The 15533-nt window shown below is 31.4% G+C and overlaps 2 protein-coding genes across 2 annotated transcripts; one reads left to right on the top strand and one right to left on the bottom strand.

Annotated features, from left to right (window-relative positions):
* Positions 1-1860: 1860 nt before the first annotated feature.
* Positions 1861-4443, top strand: LOC125206019 (6-phosphogluconate dehydrogenase, decarboxylating 2-like). The gene is made up of 2 exons (XM_048105279.2): positions 1861-1993; positions 2817-4443. Exon 2 carries the CDS (start codon positions 2825-2827, stop codon positions 4283-4285), a length of 1461 nt encoding a protein of 486 aa, XP_047961236.1. The 5' UTR covers positions 1861-1993; positions 2817-2824; the 3' UTR covers positions 4286-4443.
* Positions 4444-8862: 4419 nt separating this feature from the next.
* Positions 8863-9180, bottom strand: LOC125208558 (protein GLUTAMINE DUMPER 2-like). The gene has a single exon (XM_048108198.2). The coding sequence runs from the start codon at positions 9178-9180 to the stop codon at positions 8863-8865; it is 318 nt and encodes a 105-aa protein (XP_047964155.1).
* Between the last annotated feature and the right edge of the window lie 6353 nt (positions 9181-15533).

Here is a 15533-nt window from a genome sequence, read left to right as displayed (position 1 = left end):
CCCTGAGTTCCTAGACCCCGTGATCTAGCGGATTCTCTGGATCTGAGAAGTCTGATTTATTACACATACACACACAAAAGGATCTCCGATCTAGCTCTTTCACTACCCAAACCCGTACCCGAACCCATAACTTCGGGTTTCGGTACCTAAAACCTGTTGGGTATTGGGACTGGGTCGGGAATACGCGAAACTCGCGCATTAAATTTTCAGGCGTACATGCTCAATGCATTTTTGAGCACGACGTTCTCGATGCTTTAAACTAATAAATGAAAATATTATAGGCTAATTTCTTGTTTTTTAAATTGGTTATAACTTTTAAATTGAAATTTACATATAAAAATAAAATACTGAATTATCAATTTTATTAATTATAGAAAAAAATAATCATTTATCGAACATGAATATAAAACTTCAATTATTAAGAAATTAGAGTAATCAAACAAGTCTAGTAAGGCGTTTTCATGCCTGGGTACCGCGTGTTGAATGGCTAAGATATTAACTCTAAAAAAATCAAGGAGTACTGTACTAGACTCATAGTATAATAATGTAATAGTAATAGAGCAATATTCATGCTTTTTTTACTACTGTATTACAAAAGAATTAGTATTAAATCAAAATATACTGTATTAGTATATTTAATTATTCATCATTCTTCGCTTTGCTCTACTTTTTTTCCGTCAATCTAATCCTATTGTCCGTAGTTTAGACTTGGTCATGACACAACTATTGTCTAAGTTGGACCATCACATGCCTTTGGGCTAACATCATTCAGTCCGAATTAGTTTATTTTTGGTCCAAATTCACCTACTTCTTTCAAGTTATTAACCTACAAAATCTAAAAGTTAGTTTATTTTTAGTCCAAATTGTTACGAATTTTAGTAACCTTACAAATACTTGATTTCAGTAAAAAAAAAAATTGCTGATAGCGTGGTTTGGTTTATTAAATACAGTAACATACAAATACTCGAATTCAGTATTTTGTTTTTATAATACTGATTAAGTTTCACAATCAAGAACATTCTAGATAACAGACATTTTAATTTCCCAAAAATACCCCCAACCAGAAAATGATCACATGAAAAAAAGAATATACCACCACGAAATAGGATCCTATAAAATTTTGTTCAAAAATAAACCAAATACTGTAAAAATCGAATCTTTGCAGTAAATCAAGTGTCTGAATTTAAATTAAATTCTGCCGCTGGTAATAAAAGATGAGTTCATATCCATATTAATATATGATATTATCCATTTTAAATATAGGGAAATAAATAGTACTACTCCGTAATTATAATTAATTAATTAATTAAATGAGAAGAAGATCTGTATTTTCTGCCACCAACCGCAGTCCGCAGCCCGCCCAACAACCATCAAGTGTGGGGAAAAGTAGTTGGCCGAATTTGACCTTCGAAGGCGTTCAACATTTTTGCACTACCTAATACTTTTCTCTTCCTATTTCATAGAAATACCAAACGAAGACAATTTTAATTTAATTAATAAAATTAAAAAATAATAATTAAAATAGTATAATAATTAGTAAAGTCCATAAATAATAAATTTAAAATAGAAGAAGAAAAAAATTCCATATATAAATATACAATATTTATATTCTCTTACGAGAAATATGAATATCTGGAATTACACGAGAGCGAGAATTAATGTATAATTGATAACGTAAGAAAAATTAAAAAATAAATTAATTATAATATTATTTGTTAATGGAGAATAAGACTTATTTTTACTAATAAAAAGAAATTAACAAAATTAGAATGAGATCCAAAAATAAAAAATGTCTTTATTTTTATTTTTATGGAGAGGAGAAAAAAGGAAATTTTATTAGTATTTCAAATATGAGGACCAATCACCTATATGTATTTATTTCCTTTCCTCTTCCTTTAATTACTCCAATTACCTCTCTGCAAAATTCACAGATCTTTGCTGCTCACTGGTTTCGCTCTTGCCTAGTCAAATTCAGTTGTAGCTCAAAACCAAGGTATTGCCTTCTTTTTCTGATCTGTTATTACTTGTTAGCAAAAACTGGATGAGTTTATGGACTTGAATTTGTGTTTCCTTTTTTTTCTGTGGTTGCTCATCGTCATTTATGTCAATTTCGGAATTCATGCCTTGTTGATCGGTTTAGGTTGATGCAATTTAGTGGGAAAGGAGGAATTTTTGTGGAATCAACATTAGAATTGGAATCGAAGTGATTTGGTTGGATTGTATCGAAATAAGCTATCAAAGTTTTTGATGTTTTATTGGATTGATTTTATAGAATACAGTCATGTCAAGTTTGAGCTTTGTTTAAATTCCATCATGATTTTGAATCGGAAGATTGTTGATCAGGATAGTAGTTGTGTAGCAAGTTTGAGATCTAATCGAAGTTAATCCAAATTTTGTTCCTAATTGAATGATTTTTCCGATCTAAACGAGGGAGTGCTTACCATACTTGAGTGGACTACATTTGTTTTAGTGATTCATAGCTATTTAATTATTGAATGAAGAATACACTTTGCTCTATTAGAAGCATAAAAAAAGCTCTGTTTTGTATGAACATAACAATGAACAAGGGTTTCTCCTTCGTAATGAATCAATAATCATGCGAAATCGATGTCATTGGCTTTTCTTTTGTCCGAGGCTTCCAATGGATAGATGTTGAGAAAAATTCTTTAGTCTGTTTCAAAAAAAATTGTTCCTTTTTGATGCAAATGAACATTTTGCATTTAGAGTTGGTTAGTTTCTCAGTTATATTTTAATCTTTATTATTATTATTTCATTGTTTAGATTCTATGAATACTGAATGTTATTGTTTTGGTCAGGAGAAAGGATGGCTGAGCAATCTCCAAAACTGAACAGAATAGGCCTTGCTGGCCTTGCTGTTATGGGACAAAACTTGGCCCTCAACATTGCTGAGAAAGGCTTTCCGATTTCTGTCTACAATCGGACTACATCTAAAGTAGATGAGACTACGGAGAGGGCGAAAGTGGAAGGAAATCTCCCTGTGTTTGGCTTCCATGATCCGGAATCATTTGTCAAATCGATCCAAAAACCTCGTGTGATCATCATGCTTGTCAAGGCCGGGGCTCCAGTTGATCAAACCATCAAGACGCTCTCCGCCTATATGGAGAAAGGGGATTGCATCATTGATGGTGGAAACGAGTGGTATGAGAATACTGAGAGGAGGGAGAAAGCTATGGCCGAATTAGGCCTTCTCTACCTTGGCATGGGAGTTTCTGGTGGCGAAGAGGGTGCTCGGAACGGACCTTCAATGATGCCTGGAGGGTCGATCGAAGCCTACAAATACATAGAGGACATCGTTCTAAAGGTAGCAGCCCAAGTTCCCGACAGTGGTCCCTGTGTGACCTACATCGGTAAAGGAGGATCGGGAAACTTTGTCAAGATGGTTCACAACGGAATTGAATATGGTGACATGCAGCTGATTTCTGAGGCTTACGACGTGCTGAAATCCGTTGGAAAGCTTTCAAACGAGGAGCTCAAAAACGTCTTCACGGAGTGGAACAAGGGCGAGCTTCAGAGCTTCTTGATTGAGATCACTGCCGACATCTTTGGCATCAAGGACGATAAGGCAGATGGTTACTTGGTCGACAAGGTGTTGGACAAGACAGGAATGAAAGGCACTGGCAAATGGACTGTTCAGCAAGCTGCAGAACTGTCGATTGCAGCCCCCACGATCGAAGCCTCTCTAGATTCAAGATTCATGAGTGGTTTGAAGGAGGAGAGAACCGAAGCTGCCAAAGTTTTTAACTTCGGAGAGATCATATCTCCCGAGAAGGTTGACAAGGAGAAGTTGATCCACGATGTTAGGCAAGCTCTATACGCATCCAAGATATGCAGCTACGCTCAGGGAATGAATCTCATTCGTGCAAAGAGCATCGAGATGGGATGGGGCTTGAAGCTGGGCGAGCTCGCTAGGATCTGGAAGGGTGGATGCATCATTCGCGCTATCTTCTTGGATCGCATCAAACAGGCATACGACAGGAATGCTGATCTCGCCAACCTACTCGTGGACCCTGAGTTCGCCAAGGAGATCATGGAGAGGCAGTCGGCCTGGAGAAGAGTCGTGACCCTTTCAATCAACCACGGCATCAGCACCCCCGGTATGTCTGCTAGTCTTGCCTACTTCGACACTTACAGAAGGGCCAGACTTCCGGCTAATCTGGTGCAGGCTCAACGTGACTATTTTGGCGCACATACGTACGAGAGGACGGATATCCCTGGAGCCTTCCATACTGAATGGTTCAAGCTTGCTAAGAAGATCGATAACTGAGGTTCGCCATTTTACATTTTCGATGGAATAAAGTCTCGGCGTAGCTCATAAATGACATTTGGCATTGGATTCAAGAACATTTGAAGCTTCTTTTTATTTGATAAACTCAAAATTTATGGTGCACATTTGTGTTTTATTATTATTTGTGTTTGGTTTTAGTATTTTTGTGTTTCAGTTTGATTTCTCTTATATACTTAAACAGCCTAAATTGTTGAACAATAAATGATTGAAATGTTTGGCATGATACAGAATATGGATTATAGTTGTTGAACATGCATAGTAGATGAGTGTGTTTTATTTAGCCAATCACACATTCACATTTACCGCATTGCTCCTCTGTCTTAGAAGTCGAGAACCTGTGACTAAATGTCATGTCTAATCTTATCTTATGTTCGATTGTCATTTTTTCAAAAATTCGGCTCATGTCAACCTATCTTTGTCTAGTCTTCATAATGCCAAAATTACATTGTATTACATGATTGATCAACAAACCTCCGCCCTTGACTGCTTCAATACTAGACAAACTCGATTTTAGTCTACCTCATACTATTATCTTGTCTAACGAAAAATCCGATCTTAGTAAACAAATAAATAAACTGATTTTGTGGTCGAGGCCCACGGATTAAGATTTCTCTGTTGACACGTATGCAAAATAACAAATGCAAAATTCAAGCCAACTTGGACCGGCCCAAAAATGTATTGGGCCCAACCTATATATGCTCATATTCAGTTCACCATTAATTTTCTATTAAAAAATTCAATTGACTTATAAATTAAAGCTTTAAGATCGTTACAGTTCTCCAATTCTTGCTAGCAAAGTACCGTAGCTAGTTTTAAAGAATGGATTTAAATAATCGGTGACGAATCTCGATCCATTATGATCCTTAATTATAGTGGAGAGTACTAACATAATCTTTTTTTTTTGGGTGTACTAACATAATCGAGATGGAAAAGGTTGTACAATCAATATGAATGAAGTAGAAGTAGTACATAAAAAAGGAATATGCGAGGGGATATGTGGGGAAAAAGAAATGTTTGTGTGGGTGCACTGTTTAATTGGAGTATGAGAACATAGTGGCCTTCATTTGTGAGTCAATTGATTCTCCCAAAAATTCATAAATTTGTTACACTTACATCTGCTGTCCACTCATATTATTAATACTAACTCCTCCAATAATCATTAGATTCTTTTACTTTATACAAACCTAGTTACCAAAATCGACACTACCAACGCATATTTTCCGCATCTAAAAGGATGCCTTTTTTTCTCGGCGTCTTTTTTTTTTGAAAACAATTTTAGAGATTTTAGATAAGTTATGATGATTTTTGGATTCAATTAGAGAAAAAGAAAGCAAGAAAAGAACTGATGGTAGAGGTTTCTTGGGATGGAAAAAAGTGTAGGAGTGGAGTTGGTATATATAATTTGACACTTCAAACTCAGCATAGAACAATACATACATAGATTTATACGCCACACATAGATAGACACTTTCAATACTTTCAATATGGATAATTTTATGAACTTTCTCAAGGAAGCACTCAAGGTCAACTTGGTACCATGAAATTAATATTGAAATGCTATAAAAAAAATTTGAATTTGTAATATTCTAATTGATTCAAAAAATTTTGTTTGGTAAAATATATGGTCGATATGAAATTTTATTTAATTTCGAATTCTTTACTTGATACTGTATGTCAAAATAAAATTAAAATTTGACATTAGCTTTAAATTGAATATTAAAAAAAATAATTAAATAAGTAGATGATATATCTCTACATTATTTTCTTATATTTTGAGCTGTTTGTACGAGTGTATGTGAGTGTGATGAAGGCATGGCGTACGTGTGTATATTGTGTTGTTGTTGTGTGCAAAGCGTGTGTGCAGTGTATATAGTGTGTGTGTGATGAACATCCTTCTATTTGAATTTCTTCCAAATATCATGTTAACTTCTTTCGTGGTGTCCTACCCTCTTAATTAATCTTCTAAAATTTGAATTCCTTTCTTTCAAAACCTCATAAATAGCAGTAATAGCAAAAGAATATGACAATCATGATTTTGGGTGTAAATGTGAGGCAAATTGAGTAATACAAGGCAGAATTCTAATCTCCACCCTCCAAACTTTGATTTAACGTTGATCCCAAACCATAAGTCCATATTTTAACTCACAAATAATCATTTTCAATCCCCAAATTTCTCTATACTAATCCAAATCAAAGTAAAAGGCCTAACAATAAAAAAATTGAAGACTACTTGACACAAAATATATAAGGTTCTACAAATTACTACTACTAATGATGAAGACTTATATTTCTCGAGTATGAAATGTCTACAAATCCAAATTCAAATGAAGGATCCTAGTTGAACACGAGGAAAACTATCATTCTAAACTCCTTGATAAGAGACTAAATTACCTATGAAGATCTCAAGTACGTAGTAACATGACTATATATAGACTGACTGTCCAATATCCATAAACTCAAATAATGACACGAGTTTAAAATTGAGGGATACTCAAGTGAGCAGAATATAAATTGTCCAAAATTCAAACTTAAATTCAGATTGAAGATCTATATACAAGCCAAATATCTAAAATTCGGATACTTACTTTAGGGGCAGTATTGGAAGAAATCGAAAATAATCAAGAAGAATATCTAACTTAATTTCTACTGAAAAAAGAAAAATGCGAATAGAGCTATAATAATTAATATACGAAACCAAATTCAAAAAATTAGACTTTGATTTAGTGCATTCCCTAAATATCGATTCCATACTGTTACAGTATGTACATAAAAGTAACTGGCTTAAATTAAAAAAGTGATTAATCCATTTAATTTCGTGAAGTCAAGTCACTATTTGCTAAAATAAATAAATCAAAATACCAAATTTGATCTCAAAAAAAATTCAATAGAAGAAAAAATGGCACTACTTTTGTAGTAGTACTTCTTTAATTTTTTGTGATCTGATGAATATTGAAGACATGCATGAACCTAATTTTGACATGAATCACATAATTCTCATTAATCATATGTTCAAAAAAATCGATAAATAACAACCAAAGGCAGCAACGAGGAAGAAGGCTGACAATCCTATCAAGATTTTGTGTCTTTGTGACTGTGTGCATCCACTGGATTTGTTCATATTTGAAGTGCCATTAATACAAATGAAATGTGTGTGTGTTTGTGTGTGTGTGTGTGTGAGAGAGAGAGAGAGAGAGCGAGAACAGGCAGACATTAATAGAGCACAAGTGTCTCCCATTATTCACAGTGTCTGAAACGGAAAATGCATAGAAATGTTAATTGGTTAAGTTAAAGGCAAAGCAGCCACTTCCCACCCTCTTTTTATTTAATAAAAGAAAAACAAAACAAAACAAATTCTCTCAACTCATCATCATTAATTCCTTGCGTGCTCGATCCGCCGCATCCCATGGTCCACAGATTTTGCCCTAATTTTACAAATAAAAAAAAAAGCAAATTGTTTTTATGACCATTTCACTATTGTTACAAGTAATTAATAATAACAACAAATTCTTAGTTGGCAAACGCAATTTATTAACTGGACTCTATCTCTAAATTAAAAGGCACTTTGTAAAATAAGAGTAATTAATATTTCGATTCATCACAATTGAATGCGACTTTACACAATATCAAAATATTTATTCTTTGATGATTCTACCTGAAAAAAAAGCAGAAATAATTTGTGAGGTGAAGTTTCAGTTTCATTGAAGAAAAAGGCCTAAATAGAAGATAGTAATAAATAGCTCTTCGATCCCTTTCCACTTTTATTAGTAATATTGTGTTGGAATCATATTCTAGTCGCCGCGCGCAGATCATAATTACACCTATAATTATTTATAATGATTTATTCCAAGCTTTTTTTAAGACTCGATTAAATATTCGACTCGTACCAATTGGATAATGAAATTCCTCATTTGATTTGTATTCATTACAAGAACCAATTCTGTGTCGTGTCAAGAACTGAAGTGTTATGCAAACTCATGATTAGACATGCTTGGTTTATCTTCAGAAAATGAGAGGTCATGAAAAAAGAGAGAACAAAGTATACTAGCTTCAAATTCAGTAATGAATAGTAGTATAGCTTGGGTTAATTATGAGAACTTTATCTTTAATTTACCACAAATACAGAGATGATTCTGTATCCCTTTTAATTCAAGTTTCTACCAAATACAATTCTGAATACAAAACAATTTTTTGACTTTCACACTGTTCTTCTAATAAACCCCTCCTAATTAATCTTATTTAAACTAAATTACTCATATCGCCAAATACAACTGTACAAATTGATTTCAAGAACAACACAACAAAAAATTCCAGAACCCAATTAAAGCAATGGAAAGATTAACAAAAGAGAGAGTAATTAGTCAAAAGCTTCTTGAGAAACTCATATATTTATGCTCATTTATAAGATTACATTCCCGAAGATCAAATACAAAAAAAAAAAAAAAAAAAGAAAAACAAAGGAAGAAAGAAGCCTCAACCAATTATTACAAAGTGAGACAAAATTAAGACAAAATCTAAACCAAAATTTTCCTACAAAATTGTGGCGGCGAGACTGAAATTCAGACATTGCAAACGCAGGTTTGAGGAGCGATTGGGAATGAAGCTGCAGGCGGCATGGGAATGGCGAGGTGGGTGGGGTTGTCGTCTCCGGCCATGATGACGACGATTTTGGGGGTGTTGTCGGTGACGGCGGGGGCGGCGGGGGGAGGCGGCGCCTTCTCGTCGGAGGTAGAGCGTCTGCGGAATGAGCAGGCGAGGATGATTAGGGCGACGGTGATGAGTATAATCATGAGGCCTAATCCCACAAAGAGATAAGGCAGAGGAGAGCTCCAATGCCAGAATTCTTGGTTTGAGGAAACTTGAGGTGGACTCCTCATGATTTCTCCCTTTCTCTCTCTAGAGTCTAGATTGATTTGTGAGTGAAAGTTGGTGGGTGAGAGGAGAGGAGGAGATGACCTTATTTATATAGAGCTGCGTACATTATACTTACATAGTGGGAGTAGCAATACTTTATTTAATTAGCCTCTCTGGATTTTTACAGAGAGAGAGAGAGAGAAAAAAGCTATAAATTCTTGGTATGAAGTTGTTATGTTGAAATTTTATTAGTAATTGGGTGTTTTGGTTTTTGGTTATTGGAAATACACTACTAATATAATTGGGTTAATTCTAATTAACTAACATAGTAAGTACATAAATGTGGCTGATATAATTGCAATTTACTACTCCTCAATAGTGAAAATAATTAATGCGGGAGTATACTTTTCTGATTATGGGAATTACAAATATGTCCTTGATGAACAGTGAGTATGATATCTAACCGTGTGACAAGAGATTCTCGATCCAAATTTATTCATTCAAATTGTAACTAATTTTTAAAAATATGGGTTAGTAATCCTCTAAAGAAGAAAAAATTGAATAATTAATTTAATTAATAAGACGCTAAGTGTTTATTTTATTGTCTTTTTCTTCTTATTTCTTATAATTTTTAGAATTTTTCGTGACAAGAAAAATAAGACAACAATAAGTGGAGTACTTTATATCAAATTAAAAACTGAGGCACATTAAAAAGAAAGACTAGATAGGTATTTATTGTTGCTAAGTAACACAAACAAATACTTTAGCCAAAAATAAATATTTAAATAAATTAACATTATTGTTTATGTTCCAATTAAAATTTGGGAATTCAAATAGAAACGTTATAGAAAAAGAATATTTTTATAGTGACCTTTAATAATAATAATAATTTGAATTAAAAGATAGTACAATTTTTTGTAGTGACCTTTAATAATAATAATAATTTGAATTATTGGCATATATTTGAACAATTAGTCATCAATGGGATACAAATCTGCTTAATTAACCCACCGGTATATCTGCCAAAAAAGAATACGCGACATTGGTATAGAGTATATACTACTGTATATATAGATATTTGGTATATTTATTTACTCTATAATGCAATCTCCAATTCTTCATATTCTTACAAAACGATGCATTGTATATGGCCGGTGTGTTACGATAATACTCGTAACAAAATTAAAATTAAAATTGCAATTTAATAAACGTGCACAAAATAAAAAATGGGGAGTATATTAATTATTTGACATCATATTAAATTAGTACTGTATTAGTTTGAATAATGTGAGCATAGTAACTGTTACAGTGTTACCTTGGCCCTCCCACTTATCTGCCGGCCACTTTACCCATTTTAATTTGTCCCAAATTCATTATTTTTTTCTCCACTTTAAGAAGATGGACACAGTTATCGTCATTCATCACTTTCAATCAAATTGAAATCCAAAAACAGAGAATTTTGCAACTCCAAAGTCCAATCAATTCAATTGAAATTATATTTCGATATAGTGTACTTGTCTTGTTTTCATGAAATGTGAGATGGAAATTTAAAAGGTTTCGCGTTAATTTATATGGTATAATGTTCAGATCTTCCCAAAATGATCTAGTACAATTTTTAATAAGAAAATTTAGTGTTCAATCATTATGTTGTAATTAGAAAATGTAATTCATTTAGTGTTTATTAAGACAATTCACTAAAATAACTATATACTATAAACTTTAATCAAATAAAATCACATGTCAAGATTTGCAAGACGATATGCATTTTAGAACAAACTCATGATCACTGGCATGTTCGTGGAGTAGTCATAATTTAGGTGGATCGAATTGTGATTAATTGTGATTAAGGATCCATCCTCGTTTAAGATGGGACGGAGGGAGTAGTTATAATATGACTTTACAATAAGAGAAAATAAAAATAATGCGAATTTTGAAGAAAATGGATAAAGTTTGGGTAGTTGAGCTGTTTCAATTTGTTTCATAGAAATTCATAGTAAAAGGTTTAACTTGATTTGTATCAAAAATAGGGACTGTTGAAGCTGAGTCACTGCCCATTAAGCTTTGTTTTCCAGAAGAAATATGTTGACATAAAATGGACTCTTTTTCCCACTAAAAATAAGGCTTAATATATGCTAGTATGACGAGACATGGAGGGTCCGTCCCTATATCAAGATGTGCAAAATTATTGTCTTTTCTTTTCTTTAACTTTCATATCCAACAACTTCAAACTTTCTCTAATCCAATAGAACTTGTGTAATAAATCGGATGGTTTATTATAGTTTATAGAAATCATTCTTAGTTTAAATATTTAAATTATTTTCAGCACTGAGATCATGGAGATCGATGCATAATAAATTCATCACTCTGTTCATGAGTTCTAATCTCATATGTGACATATATGCTAAATTAATGTAATCTACACATATCTTGATTGATTGACATATGCACGATTATGATTGTTTTCACAGAATAGTCTTTTTACACATATTTCTATGATATTTTTTCTTATCTAGTAATGGTTAAACAAATTAAATAATGTTTGTTTTCAAGACTCCGAGTTGATACTATTTCATGTTGGATGGAGTTCTTTAAATAGCTTTATATAACAGAATAAATAAATAAATAAATAAATAAATAAATAATGAAGAAGAAGAAGAAGAGATGGCTAAACTGCATTCCTAAAAAATTACGCAATCCAACAACATCACGTGATAAACATTTCATTTTATATTCTTCTTCTTTGAAACAATTAATACTTCTCTTTGTACACCTTTCTTTGTACCACCCTCTCAACTAATTAATAATCATTAATCAGAAGGAACAAAATACGTTTTGAAGCAATTCAAATTTTTTGATGTATTAATACTTTATGAAGTATTATAATCGAATAATATAATATACATGTAAAGTTAAGAGTAATGCTAACATGTTATGTCATAAAGTGATAATATTATCTACATAATCTTTTAATATTTATTGTTACATAGTGCAACAGCAACAAATATTTTTAAATCGTCACCCTTTTTCTTAAAAATAATAAAAAGAAGACTCAAATCATATCGTGTCAACTTCCCCCACTAGAAAGCAAAAAAATGAATTAATATATTTATAGCATAGAATAGAAGAGCAGCAGAGAATTTAAATTGCAACAATACATGTCTTCCACTTACAAAAATGATGATTGGTGTGAAAAATTGCAGCCTCGTTTAGACTAATTCAGTCACAACAAATAAATGCAACAGTTCAGATAATTAGTTGTCTGATTTAGAACAACCTTTTCAACATCTTCAAGAATACATGCCCGAGACGCCAAATATTTCTTCATGCCTAATCCATTGCAAACTTAATTTTTCCTGTAAAATTACAAGTGGCTATTTGGAAATAATCCCATTTTTTTTATATTTGTAATTAATCAATTGTAATTTTGATACACCCAACCCATCTATGTCAAATACAACTGGCTAATTGGACAACAATCCCATCTTTTTATATCTGTAATTAATTAATTGTAACTTTGAAAACTATCCACAGCAGTAGTTTAAGCTTGTTGTTTATTTTGATTGTTTTCTATATTTTACTTTTGTGTTTATTTGATCTTTTGTGTATTTCTGTTGCTTTTGTGACCTTTTAATTTGTTGCTTTGCTTTTGTGATTTTTTCGTTCGTGTGCTTTGTCATGTATTATATGATGGTTGATTGTAGTTTTTCTTTAGGCATTAGTTGTATTTTTTGTTGATGTTTCTTTTTTAACTTGTGTTTGTTCTATTTCATTTTATTCACTCTCCCTTTTAACTTGAGCATTTTGTAACACATAAGAGAATTTAATGGCAATATATAAAATATTAAAAATCTCAAAAAGCGTGTATGGATATTATCGGTGACTAGATTCCAGCTTCGTTTCAGTTGAGCTTTAATTAGGAAATTTCCGTACCCTTTCATAACAATAATTATAATGTTTTTTGTATAAAATCTTAAGTAGTAGTATAATATAAAGAGAAGTAATAAACGTACATAATTGTACGTACGTAACCGAGCTTTTTTAATATTTTACTTTAAAAATAATTTTATAAATATTAATTGATTTAAAATAAATTTCATTCTAATCAATTTGCAACACTTTAAAAATAAATTTTTAAATTTTTATTTAACTATTTGTATATTTAAGGAATTTTTTTTTACTAAATATTGTATAATTAATTCAAATCAAGCTCGAAATTATATTACGATCCGACATAAAATTTCTATATTCTAATCAATTTGCAACACTTTAAAAATAAATTTAAATTTTTATTTAACTATTTGTATATTTAAGGAATTTTTTTTTACTAAATATTATATAATTGATTCAAATCAAGCTCGAAATTATATTACGATCCGACATAAAATTTCTATATCACTTTTTTCTTATTTCTACGTACAATATAATAAATAACCAAATGAATTTTTAATTAACTTACTTAAATTTAAAAATTTAAGAATATTATGTACCTATACAATTTATGTACATTGGACAGTATTTTATTTTTGTACATATTCTCTTCATGTAATTTGTGAAGCAACTGAACCGTGAAATGGCGGCGGATTTGAGCGGTGTAAAATTTGGTGAATAATTTCTTAGACTATTAAAATTATAAATATCTATTTTTCTTTATTTAATTGAATGGGCCACTTGTTTTAACAACGAATATTTTAAGGATCGATCTTCTAAATTCTAGTAGTATAAAAAAAGGTGGGATTCATCGAATCAAAAATACAATGACATGCAAAGACGAAAATACTACACTAAAACAAAATCTAGAAATATTCAAATGATGTGCTTTTGCCATTTCAAAACTATTATTTGAAAATGAGACCATATGAAAACAAAAATACGGAATTATTTTAAATCCTAACTCCAAAATTTAGTTAATAAAACGCTTCCTCTCCATCAAATAATCAGTATTTGAGTTAAGTCATGCCTTTTCATTTAGCTTTTATTTCTTTTATAAGAGCCTTGACCTTTGTTTTATTTGTCTTGTTTTGATTTAATGTACACACGGTTTTATTGAGTGGTTTGAGCTTTTTTTTTTAATTGAAAAAAGGGGATGCACACAAAATTTTTTTATCAAACGGACAAAAAAATCAGTAATGCAGTTAATGAATTCATTGTGCTTGTTGCCCATAGAAAACGCAGTAGTAATAATATTTCATTTACAAGAATTATTACTTTTGACTTATTTGTAACACAAATTATTTGGAAATGACGTGACGCATAAATCATGCGCACTATTTAATTATTGTATTGTATGCCTTCGATGTAATTCCACTAGACATTCCATTTCGTGTCGATATTAATAACCAATTTGAGTGATTCCTTTACGACTCAATCAAAATATAGTACTAATATATTATTTGATGGTTTGTATCAAAATACATCATCAATTAGAAAAACCATTCATGTATAGTATTTAATTAGGGGAAATTATCACAAAAAAATGAATTCAATTTATAATGTTACGTCATATGATAAATCAATTCTTAATAATTAGGTTTACCCCATTCTCGTTGATTTTGACTCAAAACTAACATTTTCCTGTCAAATTTATTCTTCCACAAGTCAATTTTATTGACCTTTGTTGTCTTTAACAAAAGAACAACTTAAAAATTAACAATGTGTACACTAGTAGAACTGTAGTAGACAAAATAGATATCATGCTGGATTGTCAAATTCTTGTTGATTGATTTGGACTCAAAACCACATTTTGTTATTATCTTAATTAGTACTCCTTCTTCTACAATATTAATTCATTTTTCTAATATAAAATGGACATATAACAGATTCTTTTTCCAGTTTTGAGACGCCAAGTAAACAGACGCAAACATATGTAAGTGGGAAATTAATTTATTGTTTTTATTCAACAAAAAATAAATGGAGAACAATATTGCCACAATTGAGGTGGTTTAATCGTTTATTAAATGCATATCGTGGAAATATGAAATCTCTTCATATAAATAAAAGAAAACAAATAATTTTTTTTTGTTGAATCTAGAGTCTTCGGAATAACAACATAAATCCCTATGTCGTTATTAATGATAAACAACTCAATCTTTCTTAACTCTTGAGGACTTAATTTTATAAATATTTCGAAACCAACCAATATAACAAACTACTCAAACTAACGCCAAAATAAAACCAGAAAGAAATTCTTTTAATACCATGGTCATCTGCTTTATAAGCTCCCTCACGTTGGCCAATACAAAAATAAAATTAAATTAATAAAAACGTCAATTTCACTAAAATAGTAATTTACCAACCAATTTAACTTAAATGTGATGAATTACTAGACTTCCTAATTCCTATACTTACGCTGAACAGCGTCTATACCCTTCGATGTCTT

This window comes from Salvia hispanica, chromosome 6 (assembly GCF_029641045.1).
Source record: "Salvia hispanica isolate PSC_SH4W2 chromosome 6, Shi_PSC_v1, whole genome shotgun sequence".
NCBI lineage: Eukaryota > Viridiplantae > Streptophyta > Magnoliopsida > Lamiales > Lamiaceae > Salvia > Salvia hispanica.
The sequence above is the reverse complement of the archived record's forward strand: the minus strand, read 5'-3'. Positions and strand labels throughout refer to the sequence as shown.

Bases quoted from the DNA above. Each gene is read 5' to 3' on its own strand.
- LOC125206019 (XM_048105279.2), top strand. From the start codon at position 2,825: ATGGCTGAGCAATCTCCAAAACTGAACAGAATAGGCCTTGCTGGCCTT.
- LOC125208558 (XM_048108198.2), bottom strand. From the start codon at position 9,180: ATGAGGAGTCCACCTCAAGTTTCCTCAAACCAAGAATTCTGGCATTGG.